The following is a 21,793-nucleotide window of genomic DNA, read 5'->3' as shown; positions in this document are numbered from 1 at the left end:
GACGCTGAGATGGGGAGAGGGGAATGACACCTCTTCACTCCTCTTGTAGAGGAGCTGTGGCCAGCTCATCTGCTGACCTACTTCTGGCAGCCTCCAGGGTCCTTTTGTGTGGGCTGGACTGATTCACTTCTGGGTGATTCTTCCCCAGGGTTTTCCAGGGTTAGTCACTGCCAGATGGTGCAGACTTGATGCCCTGCCTCTTGCTAGAGGCATGGAATGCTGAGGCCCCAGAAGACCTTCAGGGACAGACAGCTAGTCCACCTTTGTGTGATGCAAGCTGAGGAAACTGAGGCCCAAAGAAATCCACTGACCTACATTCCCGTGCCTTGGCAAACTTCTTGTGAATAAAAAGGGAAAATGTTACATTGAACAGCTTAAAGTTAGGCTGAGCTGAAGTTGGGCCACTACATTTGGGTTGGCCATCTTGGAACATGATATAGTGACAGACCCTGGGGTGGAGTAAAGAGAGTCCAAAGGACTAGAGTGTGAGGGCATGGATTCAAGCCCCGGCTCCACTGCTTGCTGACTGTCTGAGCCGTTCTCAGCCTCAGTTTCCTTACCTATAAATCAGGAATATTTATATCTGTCCAGGCCACTTGACAGGATTATTGTGGGGAATCAAATGAAACCAGTGAGTATAAAGGTACTTATTTGAGAATGTTATGAGTAATTATCATTAAGATATCCAAGCACTACGTTCTTCAGGCCAAAATACTGACTGTGGGTTGTTGCTCTGCTCATATCAGTTTGTTGAACTTCTAGGAAGTTCCTGACGTTCTAATATGGGGGCCTTGTTCCAGGGAACCTAAATGGAAATCTTGTTGGAGGTGGAAGATAGGCTCAGGATGATGGAACAGGGTGAGGGCAAGATGGGGGAACAGAGGTTAAGACCCGAGGCCAAAGGTGGCAGCTTCTTTGGTGGAGAAGGTCCCCTTTGGCCCACACTGTGCAAACAGGTTGGGCCCAGGAAGCCGTGGATGCACTGTTGTTGCAATGTGAGGTTTCACACCTATTCACTTCTATTTTTAGTCATCCCCACACTGTTGCTTAAATTATCTTAGTTTCCACTATTGGCTCTTCTAAAGTAGATTCATTAAAAAAAAGTAACAGCCCTCTGTGGAGGAGAGGAAAGGAGATAGAATCCCAAACTCCACTTCTACCCTTCATTGTTCAGTCCAGCGCTGGGGCTCAGCCTAAGCAGAAGTCCTGTCAGATGTCTGGTTTTTCTAGAGCCTTCCCCCTAGACCCCATACTGTTTCTCCTTTGCCACTATATTAGCTGTCTATTGCTATGTAACAAAATATCTCGAAATTCAGCAGCTTAGAACACACATTTATTATCTCATAGCTTCTGAGGGTCAGGAATCTGGGAATGGCTTAGCTGGGTTATTTTGGACTTCCTGATGGATGGGCTGCAGTCATCTCAAGGTTTGACTGGGGCTGAAGGAGGCACTTCCAAGCATACTCACATGTCGGTAAACCTCAGTTCCTCTTGGGCCCTTGAACTGAGGGCCTCAGTTCTTTGTGGGCTGTTGGCCAGAGACCACTCTCAGTTTCTTGCCATGTGGACCTTTCCATAGGGCAGCTCATAAGACAGCAGCTATGTTCCTCCTGAGTCAGTGTGGGGGAGGGGGTGAGAGACAAGGAGGGAGAGAGAGAGGGAAATGGAAATGGAAACCTGAGTGCCTTTGTAACACAGTCTCCAAAGTTGCATATCATCACTTCCTCTTCACTGTATTTGTTACAAGTCATTAAGTCCCACCCACATTCAAGGGTTGGGGCATAGCCTCCAGCTCTTGAAAAGAAGAGGATCAAAGAATTCGTGGACATCTTTAAAAAGTGCCATTGCCACCAACGTTGTGGCCTTGCGATCATTTCCATCCTTCGCTCTGACTCACAGTGTTACTCTTCTGCCTGTGATACCAACTTCCCTTCTGGACCTGGGCATTCCTGGAGAATGTACAGGACATTGACCAGAGTGGAGCTGTGGGAGAAACCTCCACCAGAATCTGCCCCAGCTTTGTAGGCAGGGCTTCGACCCCTGGGACCGAAGAGCTTCAATCCAAGGTCAGAAGGCAAGAACTGGCTTCCAGAGGCTTGGTGCATCTCCTGGGGCAAGAACGGAAACTGATGCTGGCAGGGCCTAGCTTTGGCCTTGGAACCTACACCAAAACATGACCCCTGCTACCAGTGAATGGAATTAGATAAAGACAATATTCCTAAGAATATTTTATGTGGCATGAGTGTGATGAAAAAGCCTATGGAAGAAGAAGCATGTGGCGAGATAATCTGCTCGTGAATTCTTCCCTCTGCAATGTTGCAACCCTCCAGTTATCCAGAGAGGCATGAGGGCCCACTACTTCTAGAGACCACTTAATCCAGTTCTCATCACAATGGCTTGCTCAGGGTAATACATTCTCTTCAGTTCTTTTTTTTCTTTAACTTTTTATTTATTTAACTGTGTTTTTCCAGGACCCATCAGCTCTAAGTCAAGTAGTTGTTTCAATCTAGTTGTGGAGGGCGCAGCTCACAGTGGCCCATGTGGGGATCGAACCGGCAACCTTGTGAAGAACACTGCCCTCTAACCAACTGAGCTAACTGGCCGCTCCATCTCTTCAGTTCTTATATTACTTCATCTCTCCCTTGATGGTGGCCATCGCTTTTTCCCCCCCTTGGATGCCAGGAGGGACTGTCTCCAGGTTCTCCTCCTTTTGTGACTACATTGTCTCTGTCTTTCTCACTGACTTCTCTTCTTGATGCTCTTTAATGCCCTGATTTTCAGGGTTACCCTTCCCTCTCCTCCCATGACATCCTTTTTATTTTTCACTCTGTGGTGTCTCCTTGAGTATCTCACTAAGTTCCAAGGCTTCACCTACTGTCCACCCCTGATGATTTCTACATCTTTATCTCCAGCCTGGTCCTCTCTCCTGAATATAGACCCATAGTTTTGCATTGACTCCTGGACATCTCCACTGAATGTCTCATCTGCACAATAAATGTAGCGTGCTGAAATTGAACCTGTCAGTACTCTCTGCAAGCCCACCATCTCCACCTCAGCTAATAGTGCTATCATCTACTCTGTGGCCCCACCTAGGAATCGTGGTGTCGTTTTTGAGTCCTTCTTGCTCACAACCCTGGTCAGGCAGGCATCATGTCCTGTTGACCAGTGCTACCTCAAATATTTCTGACATTCATCCTCACTGTTACTAGGCTGGTCCCGAACTAGTGCCCCCCCTTAGAACATAAGCTCCAGTATAAAACTCTGTTGAATACATGGATATTGTAACTGGTCATCCTGCCTCGGCCATCTCCCCTGTATTTCCCCTCTCCCCTACCTTCAGAGTCATCTTTCTAAAACATGAGTACAAGCAAATCAGGTCCCTCCTTAAAAAAACTCTGAGGACTCCTCGCTGCTTACATACAGATTTGTATGCTTGTGTAAGGGCCCTTCACAATCTGTCCTCTAGCTTTCTAGCATCATCTTCTGCCATTTCCCTTTCGCCCTGCTCTCCTTGAGCTACACTGCTTTGCCTGAGTGGACCATGCACCATAAATTTTGTGCTATTTCCTCTCCATGTAATACTCTTTCCTCTTTTTTCACTTAGAAAACTCCTATTCTGCCTTGAAGGCCCAGCTCAAATGCTACCTCCTCTCAGTGACTTTCCTCATGACCCTCACTATTTATTGCTTCTCCATCTGTAAGCACTTTATGTATTCCCCTATTTAGCACTTAATTACATTGTCTTATAATCATTTAAAAATATATAATGTATAATATTTATCTGTTGCTGCATAAAAATTACTCCAAAATGTAACAGCTTAAAACCATAAACATTTGTTATCTCATAGTTTCTGTGGGTCAGGATATGTAGTTTAGGTTATGATTTAGCTGAGTGCCTCTGGAGCAAGGCCTCTCATGAAGTTGTAGTCAAGTCGTCATCCAGGGCTGTGGTCTCATCTGAAGGCTCGACTGGGAGAGGATCCAATTCCAAGCTCACTCACGTGGTTCCTGACAGGATTTATTTCCTCCCAGTTTGTTGGACTGAGGACTCCCTTCTTTTGTTGCCATACAGGCCTCTCCATAGGGTATCTCTTAACATAGCAGCTGGCTTCCCTTAGAGCAAGCGGACCAGAAAGCATAATAGAGCATGCTAAAGATGAAAGCCACAGTCTTTCCTAACATCCCATCACTTCTGTCGTATTCTCCTTGCTAGAGGTGAGTCAGTAAGTCCAGCCCATGATCAAGGAGAGAATCACACAAGCTTATGAATCCCAGCCGAAGGGGGTCGTTCGTGGCCATTTCAGAGGCTGCCTATTGAGCTCCTCAAGGTCAAATCCAGGTCTCATTCATCTTTGAAACCTCAGCACCTAGTATTGTTCCTGGCAGTTAATAGGTATTCAGCAAATTTAGTAGAATTATTTTTCTGTGAAAACCTGATCACAAATTAATCGCAAAGTCAGAAGAACCCTCAAAATTAGACTAAAAAACAATTTAAAAAATAAAATGTTAGACAAAGTTTCTAAATGCCCTGGACACACGCAATTTTTTTCTTCCAGGCACTTCTACGATTGCTTCCCAGTCCCACATAGAAAAAGGACAGAAAAGCAAGAAAGTGACTTTTTTCTTTGACTCGGTACAACTCGGAAACATTTTTGAAAGAAAAATGGGAATACCATCTCAAAGGTCCTCCAGAACTCAAAAAGTTAGACCATCCATGAATCCATCTCCCTGTGCATGGAAGCTCAGCAGACGGAGACTCACAGCCCATAAAGTGTTGGCTAATCACTGTCCTTTCCCACCAGCTACCCATCAATTACACCACAAAACCCTCCAGGACAAAAGGAAGCACGGGGATTATAGGGCCTCCAATTTCAGCAACAGTTTCTTTTGCAGGCTCACTTTTCTACAGAAAACCCAGAGCCTTTTGCCAGGGCCCATGGCTAGATGCTCCTGATATCCAGAGAGGCCCAGAATGCACAGCTGGTGTCAGGGATTCACTTCCACTATGGATGTTGGGCTCTGGACAGCGGCTCACTTGGGCTGGCCTCCACGTGCTGTGGTGGGGCAAGCATCCCTTTAGCAGATGGTTGCCTATAATTTATATTTTCAGCTGAAGATTTAAAAGGAGAGGCAAACTGAGTGGCTCCTATTGGTCCAACTCTTCTTTGACTCCCTGCCTGGCAGTGTCTGCTCATTGTCACAGGACCAGCTTCACCCAGATCCGATATTCCTCCTGGTGAAACCTTACCCAAGGTCTGTCTCTGCCTGCAGGTTCATTGACAAGCCATCTGTTCAGCCCAACTTATTGCCTGGGGGTGAATGGTATGGTCGATGAGAAGTGCTTCAGGTTTCTAGATTTATTTTGCTTTCTGTCATGGTATTGGACTAGGACTGAGCTAGTTCAGTGGGAAAGTTGACATGAATTCTAGCAGTACTAACAGCTTTATTTCAAAATCTTCTTAGTTTTTTTTCACTTTGAGTTTTAGCTGGCTTGTTTTAGAAGGTTTGTTTATCCCATCAACCAGACGAGCAATTTGCGATCAATAGTATCTCTAAAAATGCTGTTTATGGGTGGCATAGACCGAGCCCCAGCTTCATGGATAGCAGATTCCTATCCTTTCATTCATATATTGGAACACTAATGCTCGGAGAGGCAGAGGGACTTGTCTAAGGGACTCAGATGCTGCCATATATCTCCCATTGCAGTCCTTGCTCCATGAGGACAGGGTGTGGTTTTTCTCACTGCCTTATCCCCAGTGCCCAGGAGAGTGCCCACTACATTTATTGATTCAACAAATACTGTTGAGAGAATGAGTAAATGAATAAATTGTCCTTGGCCCTCAGCTTCAGGGACAAATTAGGGGCTCTGGGTTCGTTACTGTGGCCCTTGCCATCTTTCTGGTGCTGTGCCTTGATCCCAACCTGGGCCAGTCACGTCAATTATATGAGTCCAGGTCAAAGCTGTCCCATTCCATGCTTGCACTTTAAGAACAACCACCACCATGTCTTCACGTTTACAGATGAAACACTGCTTTGGACCATACTTGACCATGCCAACTTGAGGAATTTCTATGGTCATTTGAGAATGGCACATGAGCCCTTAACTGTTTAGCCCATTAAAAGTTCCCCTAGGGCTCTTGCATGAATGCGCTTTGCATGGTTATTGATAATAATGATCGGTGCGACCATCTCTGTGGTTTGCCTCCCACATGGTAGCTGTGTTCCCTGGAATCTGACAGCTTGAGAGAGGATAACAGACTTCTAAGATGAGTTGAACTCGTTGCCCAGTAGTGTTTTTCCCAAGCAAAAGGCAGCCACAGCTCACACCATCATTTATTGTTAGCGCATCTTTGTTTGTTTGGTCCTTATTTTTTCCACGCTCTTTTCTCTTCTTTGTCCTCTTTGAAGTACATTAAATATGATAAGGAAAAAAAAAAAGGAACTACATAGGTACCTCTGGAGTGCCACTGTGGTTATCCATTTGCAGATGTCTTAGTGTTAAAAGTAACATCTGGGGCAGATGAGAGTTGAGCCTGTGGACTATTGCAGAAGGTTCACAAAGCAGGTTTGAAAGATAATCCAGTGAAAAAAATTAAATACATACACACATACATACACACATACACACATACACACATACATACATACATACATACATAAGATAATCCAGTGAAGGAGCAGTGCCTATTAACAAAGTAGTTATATGTGTACAGAGGTTGAATTCTTGATTGCTCAGAATTGATTCACCCCTTTATAGATGAAGCATAATGACTCAGAGCCTCATTCCCTCCATCTAACAAGCTGGGTCTCAAAGTGGAGGTGGGTGGGGAGAGACAGAGAGAGACACACACAGAGAGAATATGAGAATGAATGGATCTGATTGGATGAGATGGCTTCCCAAAGTGAGCTAGTAATATTTTTTTCTCCTCAAATTACTCTTTAGCATGGATGTTTCAGATTTGAATGCACTTTGCATAAATTCTTTAGCTAAAGCTTCTTATATATATTTGCAATATGTAAATATTAGAATTTTTATGTTTGTATGAAGATAGAGCCAAATTCTTTTCTAATGAATGCTTATGGAGATTTGTTTTTGGTGCTATTTCAGATCGAAATTGATCCTTTGTATTATATACAATATAATATTTATAAACCGGGCATCAGACCAAGGTGCACAATTTGAGTTTTGCACTTTCTTGCCTGAGAATCATGGATATTTAGGTTCTCCTTTCCTGAGAAATTAGTTTTTAAGAGGTCAACGTTGAAAAATAAGGTAATAAAATATAATTCGGTGTTTACAATTTAATCGTGAATAAATAATAGACCATGGTAGTTCCACAGTTATTTGTATCTATTTTATTTGTGTTTTCAGCACACACCTATCAAGATAATGTGTTTTTTTCCTGGAGCTCTAATTTAATCAGTGATGTGGCTAAGCCTAGTCCAAATTAAATATTGGCAATAATAAAATAAAAAACTCTTTTAATAAGGATCATAATGTAAGAGACACATGTAATAGCTGTTTGTATATTTCTTTTTGCCCAGGGTTTGTTGAAAATGAACTGTGTTTCTCTCACTGTACTGAATATCTATAGTGACACTGACTGGCTAATGACTTCTAATGTGAGTTTCATCAACAAGGGCAGATATTTTCGTCCCTAAAAGGTTGGAAATATCCATGTGTGTGGGCAATTGTGTATGAGCATGTGCGGAAGTAGACAGCTGTGAACATGAAACTAACACTGATTTTGCCTAGATATTTATCTGTGTGCCTTCTCACTTAAATACCACGAAATCTCATTTGCTCTCCCTGGAAGATTCTCAGCGTCTATGCACGTGGGTTCCGAAAAGGCATGAGATGTGTCCTTCAAGTGGCCGCTGCTTTCAGACGCCTGCTTTCTCTTTTTCACTGAGCCCAATAGACTGTAGTGTCATACACACGAGCCTCGTGGACAGTCTTCTGAGAAGCTTCTGAGAAAGTTCTCCCCTCTGAGAAGCTTCTAACACCCCACTGGTTTCCCTTTTCTTCCCATCCGCTGAAAGAGCACTCTGAAGCCAAATTCCTATAGTCTGAAAGCCCGGTCCACAAGTAAGATCTCCCGCAAGTGGTGGCCATCAGTTACACTTCCGGTTTCAGCTTTTAGGGAGGGTTGAGTTCAGTTTGGAAGGGGCTCGGGCTGCATTAAGAATGCCTCTTCACACTAAGTTCACTACAGGACCAATGAAACAAGCAGTCAGAAGACTTACTGAACCGTCCTGACAGGACAAATTTGGAGGAACATTCAGGAAGGGCTTGGTTTTTAATGATCTGGCTGGGATGAATCAGGCACGCTGCACCACTTTCTAAGTTCATTTTGCTAATTGGAATCTTATAAATGTCCTGTTGAGTCATCTCACCCAGGGTGACCTGGGAAGGGTTGTTTCCCCTTCACTCCACTGGGCAATTTAAATAGCAGTACACGTAGTCCTCGCTTTAAGAAAACTGGAAATATATTTTTTTAAAAATCTAGATTTCCAAGCAAGTACATTAGAGAATGATGGTTAACTTTACAGAAGAGTTTAAGATAGGAATCTTTAAGTCGCAAGTGACTAAAGTAAATTGCTTTACAACACATGTGCCTCTTTTTTTCTACCACCCTTGAATTGGAAAGACTATGTCTATTATGCTCTTATTTCTAAGGATTTGAGTAATTAGTTCTGGGCAGAAATACGGAGTGCTAGCAGTAAAACCTAGAAATGGGCTTCTAGCAGCTTCCTTAGAAACTTGCATTTGTCCAAAGTGTGCATTAGCTCAGTCATTTCCATGATACATAAGAAGTCTTATTCTTACAGTTTTGTCTGGTGAATGACTTTTCCAGTTTTTGGAGACGGTCAATGGACAGCCAACCTGTATGGTGGCGCAGATGGAAGGATTTAGTTCTGGGCATAGTTTTTGTATCTGCTAATGGCTTGATTTTTTTGTGCCTCACCCTCCCTGGCTGAGAAGTTGCATCCCTTACTTTCCTCTTGCACTTGAGGGATGTCTTGAGTTCTGAGCTGAAGAAGAGGAGGCTCTTCTTAGTCCTACAGTTTGTCTGGGGGAGGAGAGGTTGGAGGGTAGAAGGGACGCGCTGTGTGAAATTCATTTTCTTCCTTTGTGTTTGAAGGTCTTGGGGGGAGGCTGATGACTTTCTTAAGACTGAAGCACAGAGAAAACCCATGGGACTTTTTCAGAGACTTGCAACAGGAGTTTCCCAAACCCATTTGACGCTGTTCACGTATCCAAAGCAATCCCAGAAAAGTGTTTTCAGAGCTCAGCACAGTGGTCTGAGTGCGTGAACATCGAATTGACTCTCAGCACATATTTGTGGGTTGTTGTTGGCTGCTTGAAACACACACCTATCACCCCCATCCCTGCCCGTGGAGGCAGCTGAGTTCCATGTCATGCTCTGGGACATGCTGCCCTCCCTTCCTAGGGAAGACGATACTACTCAAGCGTGTTTTGATTCATAGGGCAGCTTTTGCTGTGATCTGTCAACACTCCCTCACTCTGGGTCTTTATTGAGCAATGACAAACTCAAGAACCTGTGGCAGTCAACAAAGCTGAGCACCCTCTCCTTGAAATCGCTTCTTTTGGCTTCTGTGACCCCATCCTTGCCTAATTTAAATCTTACCTCTCCAACCATTTTCTCAGTTTCCTATGTTGGTTCTTTCTTTTGAGCTTCAAAGCTCAGTTATAGACCTTTTTCTCTTCTCATCTCTTTTCTCCTCTTCCTTTCTCTTCTCTTTTTCGCTTTTTCTAGATAATTTCATTAATTCTCATGGTTTCAATGACCACCTATTTAGCAAACATTTCTAAATGTATATGTTTAGTTCATACTTCTCTTTTGAGCTCTAAACCTATATATTTGACCATCCACTTGACATTTTCACTAGAAGTCTCACAGATGTGTCCCAAATTCAACAACCTCAAAACAGAGTGAATCTTCTCCCTCCTCCATTTGGTCCCTGTATGCTTACTGTGTAGTAAGTTTCACTGCAGCCCCCCTAGTTACTTGGGTCAGAAACTTGAGAATATTTATCATCCCTCCCACCCTCCCAATGGTCAAACAATGGTTAAGTGCTGTCAATTATATCTTTAATATTTCTCAAATCTCCACCTTAGTTTAATCATTTTGTCTCTCTCCTGGTAGCTGCATTAACCTCCAAATTAGTTTCCTGGCAACAATTCTTGCATCTCTATGCCCCTCACATCCCCCCTCACAATTCTTTCCTTTGCAGTTCCTTCCTTCCCTCCTTCTTAATGATTTAAGTTTTTATTTGTGTTTTCCTTATTTGAATATATCTTTTCAACTTTTTTATTGTGAAATAATTATAGCTTCATAGAAAGTTACTAAATATATTACAGAGAGGTCCCATGCACCCTTCACCCAGTTTCCCCCCACTGGTAATACCTTACGTACCTATAGTACAATATCAAAACCAGGCAACTGACATTAATGCAATCTCAGACCTTACTCATATTTTATCGGTTTTACATGCACACACAAATGTGTACTTATGTGTGTGTATATGTATAATTCCATACAATCTTATCATTTATGTAACCACCATAACAATCAAGATACAGAACTGCTTCATTGCCCCGAAGATCCCTTTAAAACACAGTGTGATCCAGCCTTGCTTCAAATCCTTTAATGATTTTAAAACCCCGAATCCTTAAATCAGTGCTACATGTGCCTGTGTAATCTGGCTCCATCTACCTCGCCAGCCACCTCTTGCCTTTCTCCTTTCGCTCGCCAGGCCTCTGCTGACTAGCCTTTCCTTTCCTTTTAATTTGTCAAGCTCCTCCACTGCTCAGAGCCTCTACACGTGCTGCTCTCCTCGCTTGGAACCCTCCACCTTTCCCACCATGCTAACGCCTCCTCACCTTTCAGGTACCATGTTTCTCAGGGAACGTTTCCTTGACATCTCAGACTAGGTTAGGTTCTTCCAGGGTCTGTTTGCATTGCCAATTATGATTTTCCTTCATGGCACCTATCACACAGTTGTAAGGAAATAGATATGTGTATAGTCATTGATTTGAGTTCTCGCTGACTAGAAGGGTTTGTGGTGTCTTGCTCACCACTGTATCTTTTCTGTATAGTGCAATGGCTGACCTAACAGGTGCTCAGTAAACACTTGTTCATGAAGAATTATTGGACACTGTCTGCTTGTGGCTGGGGTATGACCTGAGGCCATGGAACTGGGCAGAGTCAACTTGCTTATATGGGTATCTGCTCTACGAACTCATCTTCAACCTTCCTAAGGGTGCCCAGTCTGAGAACTCGGGTAACTAAGGCCCATGCTACTCAGAATCTCAAACTGGTATTTTCTCTCCTATTCCCATCCCAGGATTCTCTCTGAGGGACTGGAATAGAACTCTGGCCAATGTTCTTCTTGACAGATATTTGAGATGTTTTCAAGAATATCAGCTGAATGTTCATGTAGGCTTTTAATGTTAGGCTTCTTTCTCTTTGGGGGTCACTGTCAAGGTGTCACTTTGAGAGGGTTATTAGTCCAGAGCTGTGGGAGTCTCCAAGTTGGATGACACCTGAGAAGTCCTTGAAAAGCTTTTAGATCAGCCCTCTCCTTGATGCTGCCTCCTTTTCTTTGCTAAGTGTCCCCCACGCCCCCCTCATGAGTCATTTCCATCCTCACTCTCAGTCTCTCAGAGATAACTCAGTGTGAATTGCACTTGTGGAGCCCCAAATTCGAAGGGTCCTTATGTTGACTGAATAGACAGTATTTCCCCCTAAAGACCGTGATGTAATCAGATCTCTGAGGATTTGGAAGGGAGGAATGTGGTCCTGCTGCTGGGATGTGGCTTTACCAAGGGGTGGTGGTACCACACGGGGTCCTGACCATCTGTGGAGGGTACTGGGTTGGTGGAATTAACTCTAATTGGTGCCCCCCATCTCTAGTATCCTTCTTTAGAAGCAAATAATCCCTCATGCGAAAGAGGCAATGGAATGCACAATATAGAGGATTTGGTAGAGTTGGGAGCTCTGGAGAAGGGTGAACCCCCAGCAGTAGGCAAAGCTGTCAATTCTTTTGTGATAGACTTAGTAGTGGGCTTTGCTCTGGGCAGATTCCCATCTGATTCACAGATGAAACCTGGGAAACCTGGGACCGTCAGCCAAGTGTCTCTTCCCTGTCAAATAGAAGGTCTTCACATTCTACAACTCATAGCCCCTCTCACTGCTGGGGTCTCTCTTTTGGTGAGCTATGGCTCAGAACAGGGCCCAGCTCAGTGTTGCTCCACTGGGGCTGTGGGCTGTAAGGTCACAGCTTAATGTCCCTACCTAATCTTGCTGTTGGCTTGGCTAACATGATACTTGGGATGGAGAAGAAAGGTAGAGCCAGAGACTGGTCCTTTTAGGATAAACCTGGCCATTGTGTGCCCTTTTGCTGTGATGCTGCACTCTGTGGACCTCCCTGCCAGGCCACTTCCCCTTGTAGTGCCTGGTACTGTGCAGGGCGTGGACTCCTGCTAATCTCCTGGGCATGGGCATGGATGCTTTGGATCACAGTGCAATGCCTCCCAGAGCCCCTGAGCTCTGTCCCTGGAAACCTCACATGCTCCCTCTGACCTCCTGCCCTGCGCCCTGACTCTGTGGGTCAGAAGGCCCAAAGCCAAAGAGCTTTTTTATGTGTCGCTCCTGCCACACTTGATGCTGGGGCTGGTAGATCATGCCGCTGACTCATGGTGCTGCCTGTGCTGTGTGCTGTGCAGTGTCCTCTCTCTCTCTGATCGTCACTTTCTGGCCTCATAGTTGGCTACACCTCTGAGGGGAGCTGCTGTTAGGGCAGGAGGATGTGGATGGCATCTATCCTGGTGAAAGAGTTAATGCCTGTCTCGCGCTTTAATCCTTGATCTGATGTGACTGTGGGTGGTGGTGGGGGTGTGCGTAGGGCCCCGTTGGGGCTCCCAGGCTGTTTCCTAAACACATGCTACCCCTGCCCTCCCTCCATGTTGGGCATGAATGTGTTTCCAGTTAGTGGTGTTGAGGGATGACAAGTCAGACCCTCTGGCCCTAATGCTGCCATTTCTGCTTCCTCTAGGTCATCCGACCTGCCTGCAGTTCACCTTGAACATGACCGAGGCTGTCAAGACCTACAAGTGGCAATGCATAGAGTGCAAATCCTGCATCCTCTGTGGGACCTCAGAGAACGACGTGAGTTTGGGGCTTCCGTCAGGGAGGGAGAAATCCAAGGAGCCGGGAGTCCTGTGAGGGGTGGAGAGGAAGGCAGAACTCTTGTCACTTGATTCCCGGGGAAAGGGTCAGTCAGGCCCTTCCCCTGGCCCTTAGGCTCCAGAACACTTGGGACCCTGGGAGCACAGGGACTTTCGTTACTCTCAGAAATAGGTTATATTAAAAAGGCAGGATAAATACTTGATTTTTTTCCCCTTTATATATTAGTTTTCAAAATAGGGTGGTTTCAACACCTATTCATGATTACAATACTCAAGAAAATAGAAATTGTGGGATACTTAACATGATAAACTTTTTATACCTTAGAACTAAAGCCATTATCTTATTTAATGGGAAACACTTGAGGCTTTGCTACTGAGATCAGGAACCAGATAAGGATGCCCACTATCGCTACTCCTTTCATTATTATTTTAGAGATATTAGCTAATGTAGTTAGACAAGAGATATCAACTAGCGGCATAAGAATGGTAACAAAATAGTAAAAACTCTCTATTTCATATACTATAATAATATATCTGAAAAATCCAAGAGAATCAATGATAAACCTAACTCAAACATTACAAGCAACAGGATATAAAATTACCATACAAAAATTAATACCCTTCATATGCACAAATAGTAACCAGTTAGAGGAGAAAACAGAGTAAATCCATTTCCGACAGCAACAGAGAAGAAATACTTAGAAATAAGCTTAACAGTAAATGTGTAAAACTTATAAGGTAAAATTTTAAAACACTTTTGAAAAGACACAAAAGTAGACTTGAGTAAATGGAAAGATATCGTGTGACCTTGGATAAAATGACTCAACATTATAGAGATGTTAGTTTTTCTAAGTTAATTTACAAATTTAATTCAAGCCTAGTGAAATCACCAACAAGCTTTTTTATGGAACTAGTTGACACTAGAGTTCAAGTGGAAAAACAAACATGCAATAATACCCAACAAAACACTGAAAAACAACAAATGCTGAGGGGAAAGTAGCCCTACCAGATGGTAGAACATACTATAAAGCCTCTCTGCTTAAAACAATATAAACAAATAGACCAATGGAATAGAATAGAAAAAGCCATAAATTAACCAACTACATATGGACACTTAGTATAGGATAAAGGTTGCATCTAAAATTACTGGATCAAAGATGGACATTTTCAGGAATTGGTGCTGGGACAACAGGGTAATAACAATTTTGGGGAAGAAAGTTACATCCACATTTCACATAATACGTAAGAACAATCTCCAAATATACTGGGAATCTAAATATAAAAAATAAAACCATATTAGTACTAGAAGAAACACAGATGAATTCCTCTTTAAATATAAGGAAAACTTTTCTGTGACTGAAAATTCAGATACAATAAAAAAACAATTGACAAATTTGACCACATAAAAATTTGCATAGTAAAAACTACAATAAAGTAAAAGAACAACTGACAAACTGGGAGAAAATATTTGCAGCATATACCACAGAGAAAGGGCTAATAGCCCTAATATATAAAGAACTTACAATTTGAGGGACAAGGGACCTGATAGAGAATGGGAAAAAGACATGAAAGACAATTCACGAAAGATATAAAAATGGCCCTTAAACATGACAAAAAAAAAAGAGTTCAAACATACTTATAATTAAAGAAATTCAAACTAAAACAACACAGATTCCATTTCTTAACTATAAAATTGAAAAAATTTAAAAGTATTGCAATCCATTCTATTGATGAAACTGGGAAAGCTGGCACCTTCATACATTGTCAGTGGGAGCACAAAGTGGCACAACCCTTGTGGAGGGAACTTTAGCAATCCCTAACACAACTACTATGCACTTAACCTATTGACTTAGCTAGCAATCTCACCTATAGGAGTCTACCTTAAATATATACCCCACAACACTATGAAAATACATATGCATAAAATTATTCATGGTTGCATTGTTTATACTTACAAAATATTGGAAATGACCTAAATGCTCGCACACAGGAGAATGGTTGAATAATGATGATACAGCCACACCATGGAGTATTATGCAGCTGTTAAAAAAAATTGAGGCAGATCTTTATGAATTAACATGGAGTGATTTCCACGATGTATTGTTAAATGATAACAGCAAAGTGAAAGTATCTATACCTATAGTATGTTACCATTCTGTAAAAAAGGCATAAAAATCTACATATGTCTGTTCATTTGTGTAAAAGAAGTACAGAAAGGATAAACAAGAAACCCAAGAGACTGGCTATGGGAGAGACAATGAGGAAATGGGCTGGGTAGTAGGGCTAAGGGGAGGTGACACTTCTCCGAGAAAGCCTTTGTGTAAAGCTCTGAGCTAGGGTGTGGTTTCACATACCCTGCGATAGATGAACACTGAAAATCAGCCAGGATGTGAGGGGAACTGAAAATGGAATATGAACAGTCACAAATGAGCTTAACTGTAATTTAAATACATAACCATACTGAAGGGCGGGGTAGGAAAGAACTAATTTAAGTCACTTTGGAAAGTGGTATCTGTATATTTTAAGGCTAACGACAGAAATAACTATACAAATTTTGTACTCTAGTTAGTAAATTTGTTTCTCACAGGCATGTGAGTTAGTCATTCTGAAACTATTTTACATGTATACAGGTCTGAAATAATAACTATATATTGTGAATAATGAGAGTCAGGTTTCTCAATGTCAGAGAAAGAAAATCTTCAAATAAAGGGGGAAGGCTAAACTGAACCCTGTGGTGTTGGGTTGGAATAGTGAGTATCAATATGAATTTATGATTTTAATATAATATATTATATATACTTATTTATTTACATATATATCCATAGCTATTAGGTTGCTGCAAAAGTAATTATGGTTTTTGCAATTATTTTTAACCTTTTAAACCGCAATTACTTTTGCACCAATCTAATATCTATGTATACACACATATAGATACAGAAATAAATATAGATGTGTGCATGTGTACATACATTTATTTCCTAACATTTTGGCTGGGAGTGCCTGGAAGAAATGACAACCCAGAAGCAATGAGGACCCCACAGTACCTAGATATTGGTTTCTAAATACAGTTGACCCTTGAACATTGCAGGGGTTAAGGGCACCAACCCTCCATGCAGCTGAAAATCCACGTATAACTTTTATCTCCCCAAAACGTAACTACTAATAGCCTACTATTGACTGGAAGCCTTATAATAACATAAACACTCTATTAACACATATGTTGTATAATATATATACATATATGTATATATATTATACTGTATTATTACAATAAAGTAAGCTAGAGAAAAGAAAATGTTAAGAAAAATCATAAGGAAGAGAAAATACATTCACAGTACTTATTGAAAAAAAATCCATGTGTAAGTGGACCTGTGCAGTTTAAACCTGTGTTGTTCAAGGGTCAATTACACCATTTTCTAATAAAAGGAACCAGAGATCCTTGGAGAAATGGCTGATGCCAGGGCTGGAGCTGGGAAAATACAAGAGGAGCCTGGAGCATTCTGTGGTCCTTGAAAGTCAGGAAGTGCTCAAAAATTGATAGGGCAAGTCTAAAGGACCCAGAAGGACCCACTTGAAGGAACTCCTAGTGGCCAAATCTGGGACAATTTGAGTAACAAAGTAAATAATGATAGTATTGGATTATAACCCAAAGAACGAAATAAATACTCATACTGATATATTTTTTTAATTGAATAAATAAATGGAGAAAAGGTAAACTCTTCCTCACAGCAGAATTCCAACTGACAAATGTAGAGGGGAGAGGGAAATCACCAATAGGCAAACATTACAGTTATGCTTATTGTAAGCAAGAACCATTAACTGATGCTAAAATTAGTGGGCAAAAGTATGGTGAGAAACAAATAGAATATTTGCATAATTTCAAAGTAGTTCCTCCACTAGATTACTTATTAATATATTACAAAGGGACAAATCATAACTTTACAGTGGAGAAACTGGCAGACGCTCCCTTAGCGACCCGAGCAGAGTAACGTTACTAGTGATCAGATATATTGGTACCAGTGCTCCCTGAGATGTTGCGCTGAGAAGGGCATAACACCTCTTTTGTAGTTTTCTTGCCAAAAATGCATACCCTCAATCTTCTCGTTAAAGTAGATCAGACAAACTCAAATTAAGTGACATTCTATAAAATGACTGGCCTGGACTCCTCAAAAGTGTCAAGGTTATGAAAGACAAAGAAACCGAGGAAGTGTCACAGATTCAGGGACGTTAAGAAAACAGGACAACTAAAGGTAATGTGGGGTCCTGGGAAAAGGGACATAAGTGGGAAAACTGGTGAAATTCAAATGAGGTCTGCAGATTAGCATTAATAGCATGCCAAGGGCTATTTCCTGTTTTTTTATGGTTGTGCTATGGTAATGGAAGACGTTAACATTAGGGGAAGCTGAATAAAGTGTGTACAGGAACTCTCTTGCATCTTTTCTTTAAGACTTAAATTATTTCATAATAATAAGACAAAAAATAATGGGGTGTTTCCCAGCAACTTCCAAAGCCAACAAAGTTTTTTTTTCCCAATAGTATCTTTTGAACTCAAGAATTTGAACATGTTTGATTTGTTTCAATCCATTACAGTCAAAATTGTCCCATATTTGGCCCGTGGGGACAGAATCAGGTTAGATCCTGAGTTTTTTTGACTCAGGCTCCCTGAGTCCTCATGACTCCAATAGTTTGATAGCTCCCTTACTTTCTAATATGTAAAATATTTATTCACTTCAAGCTCCAGACCTGGAATCAGCCATTTCTCCAAGGACTTCTGGTTCCTTTCAGTAAGAAATGGTCTTTAGCAAACATAATTTGGGTGCTAATTTTTACTGTGTTAGTTATTGTTTTAGGGCATTTTCAGTGGACAGAACTAGAAAATATGTTTTGATTGTTTTAAAGATAAAATGCACTATGCATTTATACTGATACTTCCAATTCATACCCAGGAATAAGCTAAGGGGGTTTTCCGTTCACCTCATCAATTTTACATCTATATTTTCTTTCAAAATTGTTTCTTCTCAATACCAACTTAATCACTCATTTAGTACACTCACAAAAGTTTCAGAATATCAGTTCCACTATTACCACCAACAATATGATTTCTGAAAAGAAATGTATATTTATATACACACACATATATATACATATTTGCATTTATTTTTGTCCTATGATATATTCAACTAACGATGTACTGTCAAACTACTTGTTTTAAAGTCACTTAGAATAGTTTCCTTCTATGTAGTTATGCTACCCACAAATGCATAATTAGATTAATTTCTATCGTTTTTCTTTTGTTTTAAGGGACAGTTACAATGTGAATTTTGCTTCATGACTGTGTGAAATATTTACTGGTTCCAAAATCAAATCTAACACATAAACAGTCTATTCAAAGAAATCTAGCTTCTATCCCAACTGCTTTCACACTACCTTCTCACGCTGCTTTTAGGTGACCATTAAAAAAAAATTATGGTTTATCTTTCCATTTTGTTTCAGTGTAAGCATATACATATATGCCAATGGATCCATAAGAAAATGGATGCATTTTCTTAGAAAAGGGTAACAGATATACATATTTTCTTCGCTTTGCTTTTCTACTGAATATCCTAAAGCTTGCCCCACAGCAATATATACACATGGTCTTCATCTCTTCCTATAGCTGCATAGTTCTCCATTAGTTTATTCAGCCAGTCTCTTACTGAGGGCCAGGTGGGTTGATTCTGGTCTTTGGCTTTATAAATACTCCTAACGCAGGTTTTTGTTGACTTGACACAGCCTTAGGGGAGGAATCAAGGAGTGAGGCTGCTTGGGCAGTAACATTTGTCTCACATAGTAAGGACTTACCCTGCACATCCCTGAATGAGATTTCCATTCTTTTGGAACTGTAGCCATGGGTGGATCCTGGTTCTTTGGTACTTGGGAGTAAGAGGTCCCTAACTTGGGTTTTTCGTGGGGGTTAGCATGAGCTGGAGGTTCTGGGTGGTTTTGACAGGCAATTATTCTGAAAAGCAGATGGAAAAGAAGAGAATATGGTGTTAGACGACGATCCACCCATGAAAAAAGCATTTAAACTCACGGATGCCTGGTTTCCCTTTGGGAAAGTTCAATTTAGGGTATTTTACCTTCTTGTGTCTCTCATGTTAGCAACATCGTAGGGGTTATCAGTGTATTCAGGACACTACTAATCCTGTTTCTGACAAGTCTCTCCCAGGTTTCTGTCCTCATCCTAACTTGTTTCTCCTCCTATGATCACTGAATCATATTGTCATATAGCTTACTTCCATTCTGACAACCACGGTGTAACTTTGCCGGAGTAAACCGCACTGTCCTGTTCTCCTCCTACTTCTCTGACTGCTGCTTAGTCTCTTTGTCCTCTCCCTGCCCCTTATCGTTGGTCTTCCCCAAGGTCTATTCTTGGCCTTTTTCTTAGTAACCTTTTATGTTACTGAGACTTTTCAGAAAATTCAATGAAAGCTATGGATTTACTCTTTCCTCAGAAAAATGTACGTTTATTTCTACCTACACACAAAGTTGTGCATATAATTTCAAGGAGTTCGGGGACACTCCTTCATAGCCCAAGTTCAAGGACACCTGCTCTCACACACTCTGGGCTTCTTTTCCTAGGACCTCCATTGCCATCTCATCACCAATGACTCCTAAATCCTCTCTCAAGCCCAGGGCATCTGCGAATGATCTCCAGAGGTCTTGAGGGCATCCCTCCTGGGGACTCTTTGTATCTACAGAGCTTGTCTATAGCTGAAGTCGCCCTCTCCTTCCCACAGGTCTGCTCCTCTGCCCACATCTCGGTGGTGAGATGCATCATTGGGCTTGCTGCCCAAGTCACAACCCAGGAGACAGTCTTCATTTCCCCCATCACTCTCCCCATCTAATCAATGACTCTCAAATAGAAGCAAGGCCCTTTTCTTTCCCCCAAGCCACAGTCCTAGTTTAGGCCACCATCATCTCTCACCTAATCGCTATAGAAGCCTCTTCACTGGTCTCTGGCCTCTAGAAGCAACCTCTCTCCACCCAGATCTCTATTCTTAAACAGTAGCTAGTGAGATCTTTCTAAATTGCAATTCTGACCATGTCACTGCTCTGTGGATAACTCTCCCAAAAGCGTCCTATTGCCCCATTGAAAAAATCTTAGCATGATAAAAAAGGCCTTTCGTGGTCTGTCCCACCTCATTGCCTGCTCACCAGGGTTTCCAACTTCTATATCTACTTTTTACAGGATCTCTGCTCTGGTGGGAGCCAAGGTGAGATTTGATATAAAACTTAATTATGCAAATGTCTGATAAGCCATTGAAGCAGGTCCAAAGATCACTGGATAGAACAGGGCTGAACCTGGAGAATGGGGGCCAGATCACAAACACTTACTGAGAAGCTACCATATGCAAGGAGATACAGGGATGACTAAGACAGGGTCCTACCCCAAGGGTTCTAGCCCTTTATAGTCCATAAAGGAGTGGACAAAAGAGGCGTGTTCCAAATGAACTATTCAACAGAACAATTATGTGTAGATGTCTACCATATACCTTGGCTTTGTAACATAAAGGAAAATGCACATAAATGTCGTAAGAAAGCAAAGTGATGCAACTGGGGACAGAGAACTTCCAGCTGAGGTTGGTTAGTGAAGTCTTTTTGGGAGAAAACAGTTTGAAGACTTGAAGGGTGGGTAGAGAATGCTCCAAAAGAAGAGGAGTCAGGAACTGGGAGAGCCTTCAGGCAGAGGGGATGGTAGGAGCAAAGGTTCATACTGTGTCCTTGGAAGTGAACCACAGCTGGAGAGTCCTGTTCTCACCTGGGCTGCAGCCTCCAGCTCCTGAGGAGGTGGCTTTTGGGAACTGAAGAATGGCTTTGCTTGCATTTCGCTACATTCACATAATGAAATCCTAAAATTGTTCTGAGGTATCATGGATGCTACCACCAAGTATGGTTGTTGCCCATTTCACAGATGGAAAGAGTGAGGTTCAGAGGAGTTCAAGTAACATTTTCCAACATTTAAAGTATATTCTGTGCACTGGACAGTCATCATGGGGAATACAGAAATGCACACATTTAGTTTTTGCCCTCATGGAAGCAGTTACTGGCTATGGGAGTTCAGAAGAATAACGAATCCCTTTTTGCTTACATGTGAGGTGGTAGTCCAGAAAGGCTTCTTGGAGGACGTATGAGCAGAACCCACGGCTGCTGGTTAAGAGGCACAATCAAGGAATGAGGGTCTTTACAACAGTTTAGCTGATCATCTCTGAGCACTTACTGTTTTCTGAGCAGCACTGACTCTCTGCTGAGCTGCAGCCTCCAGCACGTTTTCAGGACTGGGAGTCCACCTATGAATTGTGAAAGTCCAAAGTGAGGGTAGGATTTGCATAGCTGGGGTGACAAGGTGGGGAATTCCAGGTGTGGGCAAAGCACAGGGCATGTTCAGGGGACAGTGAAGACTCTAAACGGGGTCTGGGAAGGGGCATCCAGGAAGGTTAATCTGTGGATATAAGGCTGGTAGAGTAGGTGAGGCCAGACGTTGGCCTTAAATAATTCAGTGTCTCTCACCTCCTTGGCACTACTCTGTATTCCACC

General features: G+C 42.1%; 1 protein-coding gene and 1 long non-coding RNA gene across 3 annotated transcripts in view; one reads left to right on the top strand and one right to left on the bottom strand.

The window, feature by feature from the left end:
- The window catches only part of DPF3 (double PHD fingers 3), a 255,312-nt gene that overhangs the window by 225,578 nt on the left and 7,941 nt on the right, over positions 1-21,793 (top strand). The window contains exon 9 of the mRNA XM_019733356.3: positions 13,084-13,196. Within this exon, the coding sequence (XP_019588915.1) occupies positions 13,084-13,196 (113 nt within the window). The remainder of the gene's footprint in view (positions 1-13,083; positions 13,197-21,793) is intronic.
- LOC141570532 (uncharacterized) lies at positions 1,478-21,788 on the bottom strand. Of its 2 annotated transcripts, none has more exons than XR_012494615.2 (4): positions 21,348-21,788; positions 19,058-19,214; positions 15,172-15,256; positions 1,478-1,610 (listed from the first exon to the last, which is right to left on the bottom strand). It is a non-coding gene; the product is annotated as an uncharacterized LOC141570532 (long non-coding RNA). The 2 variants fall into 2 exon arrangements; XR_012494616.2 differs by lacking the exon at positions 1,478-1,610 and adding an exon at positions 13,125-13,247.

This window comes from Rhinolophus sinicus, chromosome 3 (genome assembly GCF_057876585.1).
Source record: "Rhinolophus sinicus isolate RSI-liver-muscle chromosome 3, RSI-T2T, whole genome shotgun sequence".
Classification (NCBI taxonomy): domain Eukaryota; kingdom Metazoa; phylum Chordata; class Mammalia; order Chiroptera; family Rhinolophidae; genus Rhinolophus; species Rhinolophus sinicus.
Note: the sequence above shows the minus strand (reverse complement) of the source record. Positions and strands in the feature narration are given on the sequence as shown.